The 20,989-nt window shown below is 43.3% G+C and overlaps 1 protein-coding gene across 2 annotated transcripts in view; it reads left to right on the forward strand.

Moving 5' to 3' along the window:
* The window catches only part of LOC139369532 (serine/threonine-protein kinase/endoribonuclease IRE1-like), a 62,610-nt gene that overhangs the window by 40,061 nt on the left and 1,560 nt on the right, over positions 1-20,989 (forward strand). The window contains exons 17-22 of one of the 2 annotated variants that reach the window (XM_071108775.1): positions 2,632-2,728; positions 3,669-3,868; positions 9,226-9,382; positions 9,479-9,606; positions 10,825-10,948; positions 19,739-19,806. In XM_071108775.1, the coding sequence (XP_070964876.1) occupies positions 2,632-2,728; positions 3,669-3,868; positions 9,226-9,382; positions 9,479-9,606; positions 10,825-10,948; positions 19,739-19,806 (774 nt within the window). Of the gene's footprint in view, positions 1-2,631; positions 2,729-3,668; positions 3,869-9,225; positions 9,442-9,478; positions 9,607-10,824; positions 10,949-19,738; positions 19,807-20,989 lie in introns of those variants that run through there. The other variant, XM_071108774.1, reaches the window with a different exon arrangement.

Raw genomic sequence — 20,989 nt, forward strand, 5'->3', positions numbered from 1 at the left:
GGTAGTGTATATTTATATCCTGGTAGTGTATATATAACCTGGTAGTGTATATATATAACCTGGTAGTGTGTATATATAACCTGGTAGTGTGTGTATATAACCTGGTAGTGCATATATAACCTGGTAGTGTATATATATATATATATATAACCTGGTAGTATGTATATAACCTGGTAGTGTATATATATAACCTGGTAGTGTATATATATATATATAACCTGGTAGTATGTATATAACCTGGTAGTGTATATATAACCTGGTAGTGTATATATAACCTGGTAGTGTATATATATAACCTGGTAGTATGTATATAACCTGGTAGTGTATATATATAACCTGGTAGTGTGTATATAACCTGGTAGTGTATATATATAACCTGGTAGTGTATATATGTAATTTGTATAACCTGGTAGTGTATATATAACCTGATAGTGTATATATAACCTGGTAGTTTATATATATAACCTGGTAGTGTGTATATAACCTGGTAGTGTGTGTATATAACCTGGTAGTGTATATATATAACCTGGTAGTGTGTATATATAACCTGATAGTGTATATATGTAATATGTATAACCTGGTAGTGTATATATATAACCTGGTAGTGTGTATATATATAACCTGGTAGTGTGTATATATAACCTGGTAGTGTATATATAACCTGGTAGTGTATATATATAACCTGGTAGTGTATATATATAACCTGGTAGTGTATATATATAACCTGGTAGTGTGTATGTATAACCTGATAGTGTATATATGTAATATGTATAACCTGGTAGTTTATATATATAACCTGGTAGTGTATATATATAACCTGGTAGTGTGTATATATAACCTGATAGTGTATATATGTAATATGTATAACCTGGTAGTGTATATATATAACCTGGTAGTGTATATTTATATCCTGGTAGTGTATATATAACCTGGTAGTGTATATATATAACCTGGTAGTGTGTGTATATAACCTGGTAGTGTATATATAACCTGGTAGTGTATATATATATATATATATAACCTGGTAGTATATATGTATATATATAACCTGGTAGTGTATATTTATATCCTGGTAGTGTATATATAACCTGGTAGTTTATATATATAACCTGGTAGTGTGTATATACCCTGGTAGTGTATATATATAACCTGGTAGTGTATATATATAACCTGGTAGTGTGTATATATAACCTGGTAGTGTGTGTATATAACCTGGTAGTGTATATATAACCTGGTAGTGTATATATATATATATAACCTGGTAGTATGTATATAACCTGGTAGTGTATATATATAACCTGGTAGTGTATATATATATATATATATATAACCTGGTAGTATGTATATAACCTGGTAGTGTATATTTTTTTTTTATTTTTTTTATTTTACCTTTATTTAACCAGGCAAGTCAGTTAAGAACAAATTCTTATTTTCAATGACGGCCTGGGAACAGTGGGTTAACTGCCTGTTCAGGGGCAGAACGACAGATTTGTACCTTGTCAGCTCGGGGGTTTGAACTCACAACCTTCCGGTTACTAGTCCGACGCTCTAACCACTAGGCTACCCTGCCGCCCCAATATATATAACCTGGTAGTGTATATATATATATATATAACCTGGTAGTGTATATATAACCTGGTAGTGCATATATATAACCTGGTAGTGTGTATATAACCTGGTAGTGTATATATATATAACCTGGTAGTATATATATAACCTGGTAGTGTGTATATATAACCTGGTAGTGTATATATATAACCTGGTAGTGTATATATATATAACCTGGTAGTGTATATATATATCCTGGTAGTGTATATATAACCTGGTAGTGTATATATATAACCTGGTAGTGTATATATAACCTGGTAGTGTATATATATAACCTGGTAGTATGTATATAACCTGGTAGTGTATATATATAACCTGGTAGTGTGTATATAACCTGGTAGTGTATATATATAACCTGGTAGTATATATATAACCTGGTAGTGTGTATATATAACCTGGTAGTGTATATATATAACCTGGTAGTGTATATATATAACCTGGTAGTATATATATAACCTGGTAGTGTGTATATATAACCTGGTAGTGTATATATATAACCTGGTAGTGTATATATATAACCTGGTAGTGTATATATATAACCTGGTAGTATATATATAACCTGGTAGTGTGTATATATAACCTGGTAGTGTATATATATAACCTGGTAGTGTATATATATAACCTGGTAGTTTATATTTATATCCTGGTAGTGTATATATAACCTGGTAGTGTATATATAACCTGGTAGTGTGTATATAACCTGGTAGTGTGTATATATAACCTGGTAGTGTATATATATAACCTGGTAGTGTGTATATAACCTGGTAGTGTGTATATAACCTGGTAGTGTGTATATATAACCTGGTAGTGTATATATATAACCTGGTAGTGTGTATGTATAACCTGGTAGTGTGTATATATATAACCTGGTAGTGTGTATATATAACCTGGTAGTATGTATATATAACCTGGTAGTGTGTATATATAACCTGGTAGTGTATATATAACCTAGTAGTGTGTATATATAACCTGGTAGTGTATATATGTAATGTGTATAACCTGTGTGTTCTCTACTGTCCCCAGTATGTGGAAGATCCGTCGTGCCACGCTGGTCTCAGCCCTGTCACTGTACTACAACAGACCATGTGTGGTCTCAGCCACCTCCACTCACTAAACATAGGTACTATATACATATATAACCTGGTAGTGTATAACCTGGTAGTCAGACAGTCTGTCCGTCTGTCTGACCTACCTACCTACCTACCTACCTACCTACCTACCTACCTACCTACCTACCTACCTACCTACCTACCTACCCCACCCACCCACCCACCCACCCACCCACCCACCCACCCCTTCCTTCCTTCCTTCCTTCCTTCCTTCCTTCCTTCCTTGTGTGGTCTCAGTCACCTCCACTCACCCAACACCACAACAACAAGGTTGTTTTTATTTTTAATTTAAAACTATTTTCTACATTGTGGAATAGTAGTGAAGACATCAGAACTATGAAATTCAACATAAGGAATCATGTAGTATCCAGAAAAGTTTTAAACAAACAGTGCTGCATCAGATGACCTGGCATCCACAATTCCACGTCCTAAACCACGTCCTAAACCACGTCCTAGACTCTAGACTGGACTTGGACTCAGACTCAAACACAAGGGACTCGAGACTGGACTTGGACTCAGACTCAAACACAAGGGACTCGAGACTCTAGGTTTAGTGATTTGACAACACCACTGTTGACACCTCTCTCCCTCCATCTCTCTCTCTCTCCGGTCTCTCTCTCCGGTCTCTCTCTCTCTCTCTCTCCATCTCTCTCTCTCCGGTCTCTCTCTCTCTCTCTCTCTCTCTCTCTCTCTCTCTCCATCCATTTGTTAACTTCTCTCTCTCTCCGGTCTCTCTCTCCATCTCTCTCTCTCCGGTCTCTCTCTCTCTCTCTCTCTCTCTCTCTCTCCATCCCTCTCTCCCTCCATTTGTTAACTTCTCTCTCTCTCCATCTCTCTCTCTCCGGTCTCTCTCTCCATCTCTCTCTCTCTCTCTCTCTCTCTCCATCTCTCTCCGGTCTCTCTCTGCATCTCTCTCTCCATCTCTCTCCGGTCTCTCTCTCCGGTCTCCAGTCCACAGGGATCTGAAGCCTCGTAACATCCTGTTGTCTCAGCCAGGCCCCCTGGGGCGGGTGAGAGCGCTGATATCAGACTTCGGCCTGTGTAAAAAGATCCCTGAAGGAAGGACTAGTTTCTCTCTCCGCTCGGGGATACCGGGGACAGAGGGGTGGATCGCCCCGGAAGTACTGCTGGACACACCAGGAAACAACCCGGTAAGAGATACAGACATACACACACACACACACACACACACACACACACACACACACACACACACACACACACACACACACACACACACACACACACACACACAACACACACAACACACACACACACACACATTATTTAAATACTATAATGTTTTGATATCTTTCCATCCTCTGTGAAATGAAAGACTTCAGTTCCCAGCAGGCTGTTTGTTCCACTGGGTTCTACTACTACTATAATACTACTCCTCTCTCTAGTGTGTTCTACTACTACTATAATACTACTCCTCTCTCTAGTGTGTTCTACTACTACTATAATACTACTCCTCTCTCTAGTGTGTTCTACTACTACTATAATACTACTCCTCTCTCTAGTGTGTTCTACTACTACTATAATACTACTCCTCTCTCTAGTGTGTTCTACTACTACTATGATACTACTCCTCTCTAGTGTGTTCTACTACTACTATAATACTACTCCTCTCTCTAGTGTGTTCTACTACTACTATAATACTACTCCTCTCTAGTGTGTTCTACTACTACTATAATACCACTCCTCTCTAGTGTGTTCTACTACTACTATAATACTACTCCTCTCTAGTGTGTTCTACTACTACTATAATACTACTCCTCTCTCTAGTGTGTTCTACTACTACTATAATACTACTCCTCTCTCTAGTGTGTTCTACTACTACTATAATACTACTCCTCTCTCTAGTGTGTTCTACTACTACTATAATACCACTCCGCTCTCTAGTGTGTTCTACTACTACTATAATACTACTCCTCTCTCTAGTGTGTTCTACTACTACTATAATACTACTCCTCTCTCTAGTGTGTTCTACTACTACTATAATACTACTCCTCTCTAGTGTGTTCTACTACTACTACTATAATACTACTCCTCTTTCTCTAGTGTGTTCTACTACTACTATAATACTAGTCCTCTCTAGTGTGTTCTACTACTACTATAATACTACTCCTCTCTAGTGTGTTCTACTACTACTACTATAATACTACTCCTCTTTCTCTAGTGTGTTCTACTACTACTATAATACTACTCCTCTCTAGTGTGTTCTACTACTACTATAATACTAGTCCTCTCTCTAGTGTGTTCTACTACTACTATAATTCTACTCCTCTCTCTAGTGTGTTCTACTACTACTATGATACTACTCCTCTCTCTAGTGTGTTCTACTACTACTATAATACTACTCCTCTCTCTAGTGTGTTCTACTACTACTATAATACTACTACTCCTCTCTAGTGTGTTCTACTACTACTATAATACTACTCCTCTCTCTAGTGTGTTCTACTACTACTATAATACTACTCCTCTTTCTCTAGTGTGTTCTACTACTACTATAATACTAGTCCTCTCTCTAGTGTGTTCTACTACTACTATAATACTACTCCTCTCTAGTGTGTTCTACTACTACTATAATACTACTCCTCTTTCTCTAGTGTGTTCTACTACTACTATAATACTAGTCCTCTCTAGTGTGTTCTACTACTACTATAATACTACTCCTCTCTCTAGTGTGTTCTACTACTACTATAATACTACTCCTCTCTCTAGTGTGTTCTACTACTACTATAATACTAGTCCTCTCTCTAGTGTGTTCTACTACTACTATAATACTACTCCTCTCTAGTGTGTTCTACTACTACTATAATACTACTCCTCTCTCTAGTGTGTTCTACTACTACTATAATACTACTCCTCGCTCTAGTGTGTTCTACTACTACTATAATACTAGTCCTCTCTCTAGTGTGTTCTACTACTACTATAATACTACTCTTCTCTCTAGTGTGTTCTACTACTACTATAATACTACTCCTCTCTCTAGTGTGTTCTACTACTACTATAATACTACTCCTCTCTCTAGTGTGTTCTACTACTACTATAATACTACTCCTCTCTCTAGTGTGTTCTACTACTACTATAATACTACTCCTCTCTCTAGTGTGCTCTACTACTACTATAATACTACTCCTCTCTCTAGTGTGTTCTACTACTACTATAATACTACTCCTCTCTAGTGTGTTCTACTACTACTATAATACCACTCCTCTCTAGTGTGTTCTACTACTACTATAATACTACTCCTCTCTAGTGTGTTCTACTACTACTATAATACTACTCCTCTCTCTAGTGTGTTCTACTACTACTATAATACTACTCCTCTCTCTAGTGTGTTCTACTACTACTATAATACTACTCCTCTCTCTAGTGTGTTCTACTACTACTATAATACCACTCCGCTCTCTAGTGTGTTCTACTACTACTATAATACTACTCCTCTCTCTAGTGTGTTCTACTACTACTATAATACTACTCCTCTCTCTAGTGTGTTCTACTACTACTATAATACTACTCCTCTCTAGTGTGTTCTACTACTACTACTATAATACTACTCCTCTTTCTCTAGTGTGTTCTACTACTACTATAATACTAGTCCTCTCTAGTGTGTTCTACTACTACTATAATACTACTCCTCTCTAGTGTGTTCTACTACTACTACTATAATACTACTCCTCTTTCTCTAGTGTGTTCTACTACTACTATAATACTACTCCTCTCTAGTGTGTTCTACTACTACTATAATACTAGTCCTCTCTCTAGTGTGTTCTACTACTACTATAATTCTACTCCTCTCTCTAGTGTGTTCTACTACTACTATGATACTACTCCTCTCTCTAGTGTGTTCTACTACTACTATAATACTACTCCTCTCTCTAGTGTGTTCTACTACTACTATAATACTACTACTCCTCTCTAGTGTGTTCTACTACTACTATAATACTACTCCTCTCTCTAGTGTGTTCTACTACTACTATAATACTACTCCTCTTTCTCTAGTGTGTTCTACTACTACTATAATACTAGTCCTCTCTCTAGTGTGTTCTACTACTACTATAATACTACTCCTCTCTAGTGTGTTCTACTACTACTATAATACTACTCCTCTTTCTCTAGTGTGTTCTACTACTACTATAATACTAGTCCTCTCTAGTGTGTTCTACTACTACTATAATACTACTCCTCTCTCTAGTGTGTTCTACTACTACTATAATACTACTCCTCTCTCTAGTGTGTTCTACTACTACTATAATACTAGTCCTCTCTCTAGTGTGTTCTACTACTACTATAATACTACTCCTCTCTAGTGTGTTCTACTACTACTATAATACTACTCCTCTCTCTAGTGTGTTCTACTACTACTATAATACTACTCCTCTCTCTAGTGTGTTCTACTACTACTATAATACTAGTCCTCTCTCTAGTGTGTTCTACTACTACTATAATACTACTCTTCTCTCTAGTGTGTTCTACTACTACTATAATACTACTCCTCTCTCTAGTGTGTTCTACTACTACTCCTCTCTCTAGTGTGTTCTACTACTACTATAATACTACTCCTCTCTCTAGTGTGTTCTACTACTACTATAATACTAGTCCTCTCTCTAGTGTGTTCTACTACTACTATAATACTACTCCTCTCTAGTGTGTTCTACTACTACTATAATACTACTCCTCTCTCTAGTGTGTTCTACTACTACTATAATACTACTCCTCTCTCTAGTGTGTTCTACTACTACTATAATACTACTCCTCTCTAGTGTGTTCTACTACTACTACTATAATACTACTCCTCCCTAGTGTGTTCTACTACTACTATAATACTACTCCTCTCTCTAGTGTGTTCTACTACTACTATAATACTAGTCCTCTCTCTAGTGTGTTCTACTACTACTATAATACTAGTCCTCTCTAGTGTGTTCTACTACTACTATAATACTACTCCTCTCTCTAGTGTGTTCTACTACTACTATAATACTACTCCTCTCTCTAGTGTGTTCTACTACTACTATAATACTACTCCTCTCTAGTGTGTTCTACTACTACTATAATACTACTCCTCCCTAGTGTGTTCTACTACTACTATAATACTACTCCTCTCTCTAGTGTGTTCTACTACTACTATAATACTAGTCCTCTCTCTAGTGTGTTCTACTACTACTATAATACTACTCCTCTCTCTAGTGTGTTCTACTACTACTATAATACTACTCCTCTCTCTAGTGTGTTCTACTACTACTATAATACTACTCCTCTCTAGTGTGTTCTACTACTACTATAATACTACTCCTCTCTAGTGTGTTCTACTACTACTATAATACTACTCCTCTCTAGTGTGTTCTACTACTACTATAATACTACTCCTCTCTAGTGTGTTCTACTACTACTATAATACTACTCCTCTCTCTAGTGTGTTCTACTACTACTATGATACTACTCCTCTCTCTAGTGTGTTCTACTACTACTATAATACTACTCCTCTCTCTAGTGTGTTCTACTACTACTATGATACTACTCCTCTCTAGTGTGTTCTACTACTACTATAATACTACTCCTCTCTCTAGTGTGTTCTACTACTACTATAATACTACTCCTCTCTCTAGTGTGCTCTACTACTACTATAATACTACTCCTCTCTCTAGTGTGTTCTACTACTACTATAATACTACTCCTCTCTAGTGTGTTCTACTACTACTATAATACTACTCCTCTCTCTAGTGTGTTCTACTACTACTATAATACTACTCCTCTCTAGTGTGTTCTACTACTACTATAATACTACTCCTCTCTCTAGTGTGTTCTACTACTACTATAATACTACTCCTCTCTCTAGTGTGTTCTACTACTACTATAATACTACTCCTCTCTCTCTCTAGTGTGTTCTACTACTACTATAATACTACTCCTCTCTCTAGTGTGTTCTACTACTACTATAATACTACTCCTCTCTCTAGTGTGTTCTACTACTACTATAATACTACTCCTCTCTCTAGTGTGTTCTACTACTACTATAATACTACTCCTCTCTAGTGGGTTCTACTACTACTATAATACTACTCCTCTCTAGTGTGTTCTACTACTACTATAATACTACTCCTCTCTCTAGTGTGTTCTACTACTACTATAATACTACTCCTCTCTCTAGTGTGTTCTACTACTACTATAATACTACTCCTCCCTAGTGTGTTATACTACTACTATAATACTACTCCTCTCTCTAGTGTGTTCTACTACTACTATAATACTACTCCTCTCTCTAGTGTGTTCTACTACTACTATATTACTACTCCTCTCTCTAGTGTGTTCTACTACTACTATAATACTACTCCTCTCTCTAGTGTGTTCTACTACTACTATAATACTACTCCTCTCTAGTGTGTTCTACTACTACTATAATACTACTCCTCCCTCTCTCTAGTGTGTTCTACTACTACTATAATACTACTTCCTGTGTTCTACAGTGTTCTAACTATAATAATATTGTCTCTCTCTCTAGACCCGTTGTGACCAGGCGGTGGATGTGTTCTCGGCAGGCTGTGTGTTCTACTACGTGGTCAGTAGGGGGCAGCACCCGTTTGGTGACACGCTACGACGCCAAGCTAACATCCTGACCGGGGAGTACTTCCTCACACACTTCCTGGAAGACGTGCATGGTGGGTGTGTGTGTCGTCTGTCGTTTAGAGACTCTTGAGATTATGTGATTCTGATTGAGAGCTGTGCTCTAATTGGCTGTGTTGTGTGTCCGTCAGATGACGTCATAGCGCGGCACCTGATTGAGCGAATGATCAACAGCGATCCAGAGTCCCGCCCCTCCACTTCCTCTATTCTTAAACACCCGTTCTTCTGGAGCCCTGATAAGCAACTTCAGTTCTTCCAGGTACCCCTCTACCCATCTACCCCTCTACCTCTACCCCGCTACCTCTACCCCCCTACCCCCCTACCTCCCTACCCCGCTACCCCTCTACCTCCCTACCTCTCTGCCTCCCTACCCCTCTACCTCCCTACCCCTCTACCCCCCTACCCCTCTACCTCCCTACCTCTCTACCCCTCTGCCTCTCTACCCCTCTGCCTCCCTACCCCCCTGCCTCCCTACCCCTCTACCCCTCTACCTCCCTACCCCTCTACACCTCCCTACACCTCTACCCCTCTACCTCCCTACCCCTCTACCTCTCTACCCCTCTACCAAAGTATTTTCAACTTTTCATCTCGTAGAATCTGCTACACACAATAGAGGAAGAAAGTCTTCTAGAACTAACCGCTGAGAATCTAGATAGAGAATCTTAGAGAGTCTTCTCGAACTAACCGTTGAGAATCTAGATAGAGAATATAGAATCTTAGAGAGTCTTCTCGAACTAACCGTTGAGAATCTAGATAGTCTTCTAGAACTAGCCGTTGAGAATCTAGATAGAGAATAGAGAATCTTCTAGAAATAACCGTTGAGAATCTAGATAGAGAATATTAGAGAGTCTTCTAGAACTAACCGTTGAGAATCTAGATAGAGAATCTTAGAGAGTCTTCTAGAACTAACCGTTGAGAATCTAGATAGAGAATCTTAGAGAGTCTTCTAGAACTAACCGTTGAGAATCTAGATAGAGAATAGAGAATCTTAGAGAGTCTTCTAGAACTAACCGTTGAGAATCTAGATAGAGAATCTTAGAGAGTCTTCTAGAACTAACCGTTGAGAATCTAGATAGAGAATATAGAATCTTAGAGAGTCTTCTCGAACTAACCGTTGAGAATCTAGATAGAGAATAGAGAATCTTAGAGTCTTCTAGAACTAACCGTTGAGAATCTAGATAGAGAATAGAGGATCTTAGAGAGTCTTCTAGAACTAACAGTTGAGAATCTAGATAGAGAATAGAGGATCTTAGAGGGTCTTCTCTTCATGTCCTTGTCTGTTTGACAAGCCTAGTATCAGTATCTGTTTGATCAGCCTAGTATGTTGATATTTGACTGTAGGTTTAGTTAGTAGTTTTTCCTAGCCACTGTGCTTCTACACCTGCATTGTTTGGGGTTTTAGGCTGGGTTTCTGTACAGCACTTTGAGATTTCAGCTGATGTACGAAATACATTTGATTTGAAATGTGATTTGTTAGGATGTGAGTGACCGTATAGAGAAGGAACCTACAGACAGCACCATGGTGGTGAGGCTGGAGACGGCTGGCAGAGCTGTAGTACGAACCAACTGGAGAATGCACATCTCTGTTCCTCTGCAGACAGGTAACACACCAGACAGGTAACACCAGACAGGGAACACACCAGACAGGTAACACACCAGACAGGGAACACACCAGACAGACCAGACAGGTAACACACCAGACAGGTAACACACCAGACAGGTAACACACCAGACAGGTAACACACCAGACAGGTAACACACCAGACAGACCAGACAGGTAACACACCAGACAGGTAACACACCAGACAGACCAGACAGGTAACACACCAGACAGGTAACACACCAGACAGGTAACACCAGACAGGTAACACACCAGACAGGTAACACACCAGACAGGTAACACACCAGACAGACCAGACAGGTAACACACCAGACAGGTAACACACCAGACAGGTAACACACCAGACAGGTAACACACCAGACAGGTAACACTCATCTCTCTGTGTTTTAACACACCAGACAGGTGACACCAGACAGGTAACACACCAGACAGGTAACACACCAGACAGGTAACACTCATCTCTCTGTGTTTTAACACACCAGACAGGTGACACCAGACAGGTAACACACCAGACAGGTAACACACCAGACAGGTAACACACCAGACAGGTAACACACCAGACAGGTAACACACCAGACAGGGAAACACACCAGACAGGTAACACACCAGACAGGTAACACCAGACAGGTAACACACCAGACAGGTAACACACCAGACAGGTAACACCAGACAGGTAACACACCAGACAGACCAGACAGGTAACACACCAGACAGGTAACACACCAGACAGGTAACACCAGACAGGTAACACACCAGACAGACCAGACAGGTAACACACCAGACAGGTAACACACCAGACAGGGAACACACCAGACAGGTAACACACCAGACAGGTAACACACCAGACAGGTAACACACCAGACAGGTAACACACCAGACAGGTAACACACCAGACAGGTAACACACACCAGACAGGTAACACACACCAGACAGGTAACACACACCAGACAGGTAAAACACACCAGACAGGTAACACACCAGACAGGTAACACATACCAGACAGATAACACCAGACAGGTAAAACACCAGACAGGTAACACACCAGACAGGTAACACACCAGACAGGTAACACACCAGATAGGTAACACACCAGACAGGTACCACACCAGACAGGTAACACACCAGACAGGTGACACACCAGGCAGACCAGACAGGTAACACACCAGACAGGTAACACACCAGACAGGGAAAACACACCAGACAGGTAACACACCAGACAGGTAACACACCAGACAGGTAACACACCAGACAGGTAACACACCAGACAGGTAACACACCAGACAGGTAACACACACCAGACAGGTAACACACACCAGACAGGTAACACACACCAGACAGGTAAAACACACCAGACAGGTAACACACCAGACAGGTAACACATACCAGACAGGTAACACCAGACAGGTAAAACACCAGACAGGTAACACACCAGACAGGTAACACACCAGATAGGTAACACACCAGACAGGTACCACACCAGACAGGTAACACACCAGACAGGTGACACACCAGGCAGACCAGACAGGTAACACACCAGACAGGTAACACACCTGATAGGTAACACACCAGACAGGTAACACACCAGACAGGTAACACACCAGACAGACCAGACAGGTAACACACCAGACAGGTAACACACCAGACAGGTAACACACCAGACAGACCAGACAGGTAACACACCAGACAGGTAACACACCAGACAGGTAACACACCAGACAGGTAACACACCAGACAGGTAACACACCAGACAGACCAGACAGGTAACACACCAGACAGGTAACACAAGACAGACCAGACAGGTAATACACCTGACAGGTAACACACCAGACAGGTAACACACCAGACAGGGAACACACCAGACAGGTAACACACCAGACAGGTAACACACCAGACAGGTAACACACCAGACAGACCAGACAGGTAACACACCGGACAGGTAACACACCAGACAGGTAACACACCAGACAGACCAGACAGGTAACACACCAGACAGGTAACACAAGACAGACCAGACAGGTAACACACCAGACAGGTAACACACCAGACAGGTAACACACCAGACAGGTAACACACCAGACAGGTAACACACCAGACATACCAGACAGGTAACACATTGACAGGTAACACACCAGACAGGTAACACACCTGACAGGTAACACACCAGACAGGTAACACACCAGACAGGTAACACACCTGACAGGTAACACACACCAGACAGGTAAAACACACCAGACAGGTAACACACCAGACAGGTAACACATACCAGACAGGTAACACCAAACAGGTAAAACACCAGACAGGTAACACACCAGACAGGTAACACACCAGACAGGTAACACACCAGACAGGTACCACACCAGACAGGTAACACACCAGACAGGTGACACACCAGGCAGACCAGACAGGTAACACACCAGACAGGTAACACACCTGATAGGTAACACACCAGACAGGTAACACACCAGATAGGTAACACACCAGACAGACCAGACAGGTAACACACCAGACAGGTAACACACCAGACAGGTAACACACCAGACAGACCAGACAGGTAACACACCAGACAGGTAACACACCAGACAGGTAACACACCAGACAGGTAACACACCAGACAGACCAGACAGGTAACACACCAGACAGGTAACACAAGACAGACCAGACAGGTAATACACCTGACAGGTAACACACCAGACAGGTAACACACCAGACAGGTAACACACCAGAGAGGTAAAACACCAGACAGGTAACACACCAGACAGGTAACACACCAGACAGGTAACACACCAGACAGGTAACACACCAGACAGGTAACACACCAGACAGACCAGACAGGTAACACACCGGACAGGTAACACACCAGACAGGTAACACACCAGACAGACCAGACAGGTAACACACCAGACAGGTAACACAAGACAGACCAGACAGGTAACACACCACACAGGTAACACACCAGACAGGTAACACACCAGACAGGTAACACACCAGACAGGTAACACACCAGACAGGTAACACACCAGACAGACCAGACAGGTAACACATTGACAGGTAACACACCAGACAGGTAACACACCTGACAGGTAACACACCAGACATGTAACACACCAGACAGGTAACACACCTGACAGGTAACACACCGGACAGGTAACACACCAGACAGGTAACACACCAGACAGGTAACACACCAGACAGACCAGACAGGTAACACACCAGACAGGTAACACACCAGACAGGGAACACACCAGACAGGTAACACACCAGACAGGTAACACACCAGACAGACAACACACCAGACAGACCAGACAGGTAACACACCAGACAGGTAACACAAGACAGACCAGACAGGTAACACACCAGACAGGTAACACACCAGACAGGTAACACACCAGACAGGTAACACACCAGACAGGTAACACACCAGACAGGTAACACACCAGACAGACCAGACAGGTAACACATTGACAGGTAACACACCAGACAGGTAACACACCTGACAGGTAACACACCAGACAGGTAACACACCAGACAGGTAACACACCTGACAGGTAACACACCGGACAGGTAACACACCAGACAGGTAACACACCAGACAGACCAGACAGGTAACACACCAGACAGGTAACACACCAGACAGGGAACACACCAGACAGGTAACACACCAGACAGGTAACACACCAGACAGGTAACACACCAGACAGGGAACACACCAGACAGGTAACACACCAGACAGGTAACACACCAGACAGGTAACACACCAGACAGGGAACACACCAGACAGGTAACACACCAGACAGGTAACACACCAGACAGGTAACACACCAGACAGGTAACACACCAGACAGGGAACACACCAGACAGGTAACACACCAGACAGGTAACACACCAGACAGGGAACACACCAGACAGGTAACACACCAGACAGGTAACACACCAGACAGGTAACACACCAGACAGGTGACACACCAGGCAGACCAGACAGGTAACACACCAGACAGGTAACACACCTGATAGGTAACACACCAGACAGGTAAAACACCAGATAGGTAACACACCAGACAGGTAACACACCAGAGAGGTAAAACACACCAGACAGGTAACACACCAGACAGGTAACACACCAGACAGGTAACACACCAGACAGGTAACACACCAGACAGGTAACACACCAGACAGACCAGACAGGTAACACACCGGACAGGTAACACACCAGACAGGTAACACACCAGACAGACCAGACAGGTAACACACCAGACAGGTAACACAAGACAGACCAGACAGGTAACACACCAGACAGGTAACACACCAGACAGGTAACACACCAGACAGGTAACACACCAGACAGGTGACACACCAGGCAGACCAGACAGGTAACACACCAGACAGGTAACACACCTGATAGGTAACACACCAGACAGGTAACACACCAGATAGGTAACACACCAGACAGACCAGACAGGTAACACACCAGACAGGTAACACACCAGACAGGTAACACACCAGACAGACCAGACAGGTAACACACCAGACAGGTAACACACCAGACAGGTAACACACCAGACAGGTAACACACCAGACAGACCAGACAGGTAACACACCAGACAGGTAACACAAGACAGACCAGACAGGTAATACACCTGACAGGTAACACACCAGACAGGTAACACACCAGACAGGTAACACACCAGAGAGGTAAAACACACCAGACAGGTAACACACCAGACAGGTAACACACCAGACAGGTAACACACCAGACAGGTAACACACCAGACAGGTAACACACAGGTAACACACCAGACAGACCAGACAGGTAACACACCGGACAGGTAACACACCAGACAGGTAACACACCAGACAGACCAGACAGGTAACACACCAGACAGGTAACACAAGACAGACCAGACAGGTAACACACCAGACAGGTAACACACCAGACAGGTAACACACCAGACAGGTAACACACCAGACAGGTAACACACCAGACAGGTAACACACCAGACAGACCAGACAGGTAACACATTGACAGGTAACACACCAGACAGGTAACACACCTGACAGGTAACACACCAGACATGTAACACACCAGACAGGTAACACACCTGACAGGTAACACACCGGACAGGTAACACACCAGACAGGTAACACACCAGACAGACCAGACAGGTAACACACCAGACAGGTAACACACCAGACAGGGAACACACCAGACAGGTAACACACCAGACAGGTAACACACCAGACAGACCAGACAGGTAACACACCAGACAGGTAACACAAGACAGACCAGACAGGTAACACACCAGACAGGTAACACACCAGACAGGTAACACACCAGACAGGTAACACACCAGACAGGTAACACACCAGACAGGTAACACACCAGACAGACCAGACAGGTAACACATTGACAGGTAACACACCAGACAGGTAACACACCTGACAGGTAACACACCAGACAGGTAACACACCAGACAGGTAACACACCTGACAGGTAACACACCGGACAGGTAACACACCAGACAGGTAACACACCAGACAGACCAGACAGGTAACACACCAGACAGGTAACACACCAGACAGGGAACACACCAGACAGGTAACACACCAGACAGGTAACACACCAGACAGGTAACACACCAGACAGGGAACACACCAGACAGGTAACACACCAGACAGGTAACACACCAGACAGGTAACACACCAGACAGGGAACACACCAGACAGGTAACACACCAGACAGGTAACACACCAGACAGGTAACACACCAGACAGGTAACACACCAGACAGGGAACACACCAGACAGGTAACACACCAGACAGGTAACACACCAGACAGGGAACACACCAGACAGGTAACACACCAGACAGGTAACACACCAGACAGGTAACACACCAGACAGGTGACACACCAGGCAGACCAGACAGGTAACACACCAGACAGGTAACACACCTGATAGGTAACACACCAGACAGGTAAAACACCAGATAGGTAACACACCAGACAGGTAACACACCAGAGAGGTAAAACACACCAGACAGGTAACACACCAGACAGGTAACACACCAGACAGGTAACACACCAGACAGGTAACACACCAGACAGGTAACACACCAGACAGACCAGACAGGTAACACACCGGACAGGTAACACACCAGACAGGTAACACACCAGACAGACCAGACAGGTAACACACCAGACAGGTAACACAAGACAGACCAGACAGGTAACACACCAGACAGGTAACACACCAGACAGGTAACACACCAGACAGGTAACACACCAGACAGACCAGACAGGTAACACATTGACAGGTAACACACCTGACAGGTAACACACCAGACAGGTAACACACCAGACAGGTAACACACCTGACAGGTAACACACCGGACAGGTAACACACCAGACAGGTAACACACCAGACAGACCAGACAGGTAACACACCAGACAGGTAACACACCAGACAGGGAACACACCAGACAGGTAACACACCAGACAGGTAACACACCAGACAGACCAGACAGGTAACACACCAGACAGGTAACACACCAGACAGGTAACACACCAGACAGGTAACACACCAGACAGGTAACACACCAGACAGGTAACACACCAGACAGACCAGACAGGTAACACATTGACAGGTAACACACCAGACAGGTAACACACCTGACAGGTAACACACCAGACAGGTAACACACCAGACAGGTAACACACCTGACAGGTAACACACCGGACAGGTAACACACCAGACAGGTAACACACCAGACAGACCAGACAGGTAACACACCAGACAGGTAACACACCAGACAGGGAACACACCAGACAGGTAACACACCAGACAGGTAACACACCAGACAGGTAACACACCAGACAGGGAACACACCAGACAGGTAACACACCAGACAGGTAACACACCAGACAGGGAACACACCAGACAGGTAACACACCAGACAGGTAACACACCAGACAGGTAACACACCAGACAGGTAACACACCAGACAGGGACAACACCAGACAGGTAACACACCAGACAGGTAACACACCAGACAGGTAACACACCAGACAGGGAACACACCAGACAGGTAACACACCAGACAGGTAACACACCAGACAGGTAACACACCTGATAGGTAACACACCAGATAGGTAACACACCAGATAGGTAACACACCAGACAGACCAGACAGGTAACACACCAGACAGGTAACACACCAGACAGGTAACACACCAGACAGACCAGACAGGTAACACACCAGACAGGTAACACACCAGACAGGTAACACACCAGACAGGTAACACACCAGACAGGTAACACACCAGACAGACCAGACAGGTAACACACCAGACAGGTAACACAAGACAGACCAGACAGGTAATACACCTGACAGGTAACACACCAGACAGGTAACACACCAGACAGGTAACACACCAGACAGGTAACACACCAGAGAGGTAAAACACACCAGACAGGTAACACACCAGACAGGTAACACACCAGACAGGTAACACACCAGACAGGTAACACACCAGACAGGTAACACACCAGACAGGTAACACACCAGACAGACCAGACAGGTAACACACCGGACAGGTAACACACCAGACAGGTAACACACCAGACAGACCAGACAGGTAACACACCAGACAGGTAACACAAGACAGACCAGACAGGTAACACACCAGACAGGTAACACACCAGACAGGTAACACACCAGACAGGTAACACACCAGACAGGTAACACACCAGACAGACCAGACAGGTAACACATTGACAGGTAACACACCAGACAGGTAACACACCTGACAGGTAACACACCAGACAGGTAACACACCAGACAGGTAACACACCTGACAGGTAACACACCGGACAGGTAACACACCAGACAGGTAACACACCAGACAGACCAGACAGGTAACACACCAGACAGGTAACACACCAGACAGGGAACACACCAGACAGGTAACACACCAGACAGGTAACACACCAGACAGACCAGACAGGTAACACACCAGACAGGTAACACAAGACAGACCAGACAGGTAATACACCTGACAGGTAACACACCAGACAGGTAACACACCAGAGAGGTAAAACACACCAGACAGGTAACACACCAGACAGGTAACACACCAGACAGGTAACACGCCAGACAGGTAACACACCAGACAGGTAACACACCAGACAGGTAACACACCAGACAGACCAGACAGGTAACACACCGGACAGGTAACACACCAGACAGGTAACACACCAGACAGACCAGACAGGTAACACACCAGACAGGTAACACAAGACAGACCAGACAGGTAACACACCAGACAGGTAACACACCAGACAGGTAACTCACCAGACAGGTAACACACCAGACAGGTAACACACCAGACAGACCAGACAGGTAACACATTGACAGGTAACACACCAGACAGGTAACACACCTGACAGGTAACACACCTGACAGGTAACACACCAGACAGGTAACACACCAGACAGGTAACACACCTGACAGGTAACACACCGGACAGGTAACACACCAGACAGGTAACACACCAGACAGACCAGACAGGTAACACACCAGACAGGTAACACACCAGACAGGGAACACACCAGACAGGTAACACACCAGACAGGTAACACACCAGACAGGGAACACACCAGACAGGTAACACACCAGACAGGTAACACACCAGACAGGGAACACACCAGACAGGTAACACACCAGACAGGTAACACACCAGACAGGTAACACTCATCTCTCTGTGTTTTCTCTCCAGACCTGAGGAAGTTCAGGACGTATAAAGGGAACTCAGTCAGAGACCTGCTCCGAGCCATGAGAAATAAGGTATATCTGTTATATATATATATATATATATGCTCCGAGACATGAGAAATAAGGTATAAGATATAGTGTTATATATAGTATAGTATACACTGAGTATAAAAATATACAGTGCCTTGCGAAAGTATTCGGCCCCCTTGAACTTTGCGACCTTTTGCCACATTTCAGGCTTCAAACATAAAGATAGAAAACTGTATTTTTTTGTGAAGAATCAACAACAAGTGGGACACAATCATGAAGTGGAACGACATTTATTGGATATTTCAAACTTTTTTAACAAATAAAAAACTGAAAAAATGGGCGTGCAAAATTATTCAGCCCCCTTAAGTTAATACTTTGTAGCGCCACCTTTTGCTGCGATTACAGCTGTAAGTCGCTTGGGGTATGTCTCTATCAGTTTTGCACATCGAGAGACTGAATTTTTTTCCCATTCCTCCTTGCAAAACAGCTCGAGCTCAGTGAGGTTGGATGGAGAGCATTTGTGAACAGCAGTTTTCAGTTCTTTCCACAGATTCTCGATTGGATTCAGGTCTGGACTTTGACTTGGCCATTCTAACACCTGGATATGTTTATTTTTGAACCATTCCATTGTAGATTTTGCTTTATGTTTTGGATCATTGTCTTGTTGGAAGACAAATCTCCGTCCCAGTCTCAGGTCTTTTGCAGACTCCATCAGGTTTTCTTCCAGAATGGTCCTGTATTTGGCTCCATCCATCTTCCCATCAATTTTAACCATCTTCCCTGTCCCTGCTGAAGAAAAGCAGGCCCAAACCATGATGCTGCCACCACCATGTTTGACAGTGGGGATGGTGTGTTCAGCTGTGTTGCTTTTACGCCAAACATAACGTTTTGCATTGTTGCCAAAAAGTTCAATTTTGGTTTCATCTGACCAGAGCACCTTCTTCCACATGTTTGGTGTGTCTCCCAGGTGGCTTGTGGCAAACTTTAAACAACACTTTTTATGGATATCTTTAAGAAATGGCTTTCTTCTTGCCACTTCCATAAAGGCCAGATTTGTGCAATATACGACTGTTTGTTGTCCTATGGACAGAGTCTCCCACCTCAGCTGTAGATCTCTGCAGTTCATCCAGAGTGATCATGGGCCTCTTGGCTGCATCTCTGATCAGTCTTCTCCTTGTATGAGCTGAAAGTTTAGAGGGACGGCCAGGTCTTGGTAGATTTGCAG

This window comes from Oncorhynchus clarkii, chromosome 17 (genome assembly GCF_045791955.1).
Source record: "Oncorhynchus clarkii lewisi isolate Uvic-CL-2024 chromosome 17, UVic_Ocla_1.0, whole genome shotgun sequence".
Classification (NCBI taxonomy): domain Eukaryota; kingdom Metazoa; phylum Chordata; class Actinopteri; order Salmoniformes; family Salmonidae; genus Oncorhynchus; species Oncorhynchus clarkii.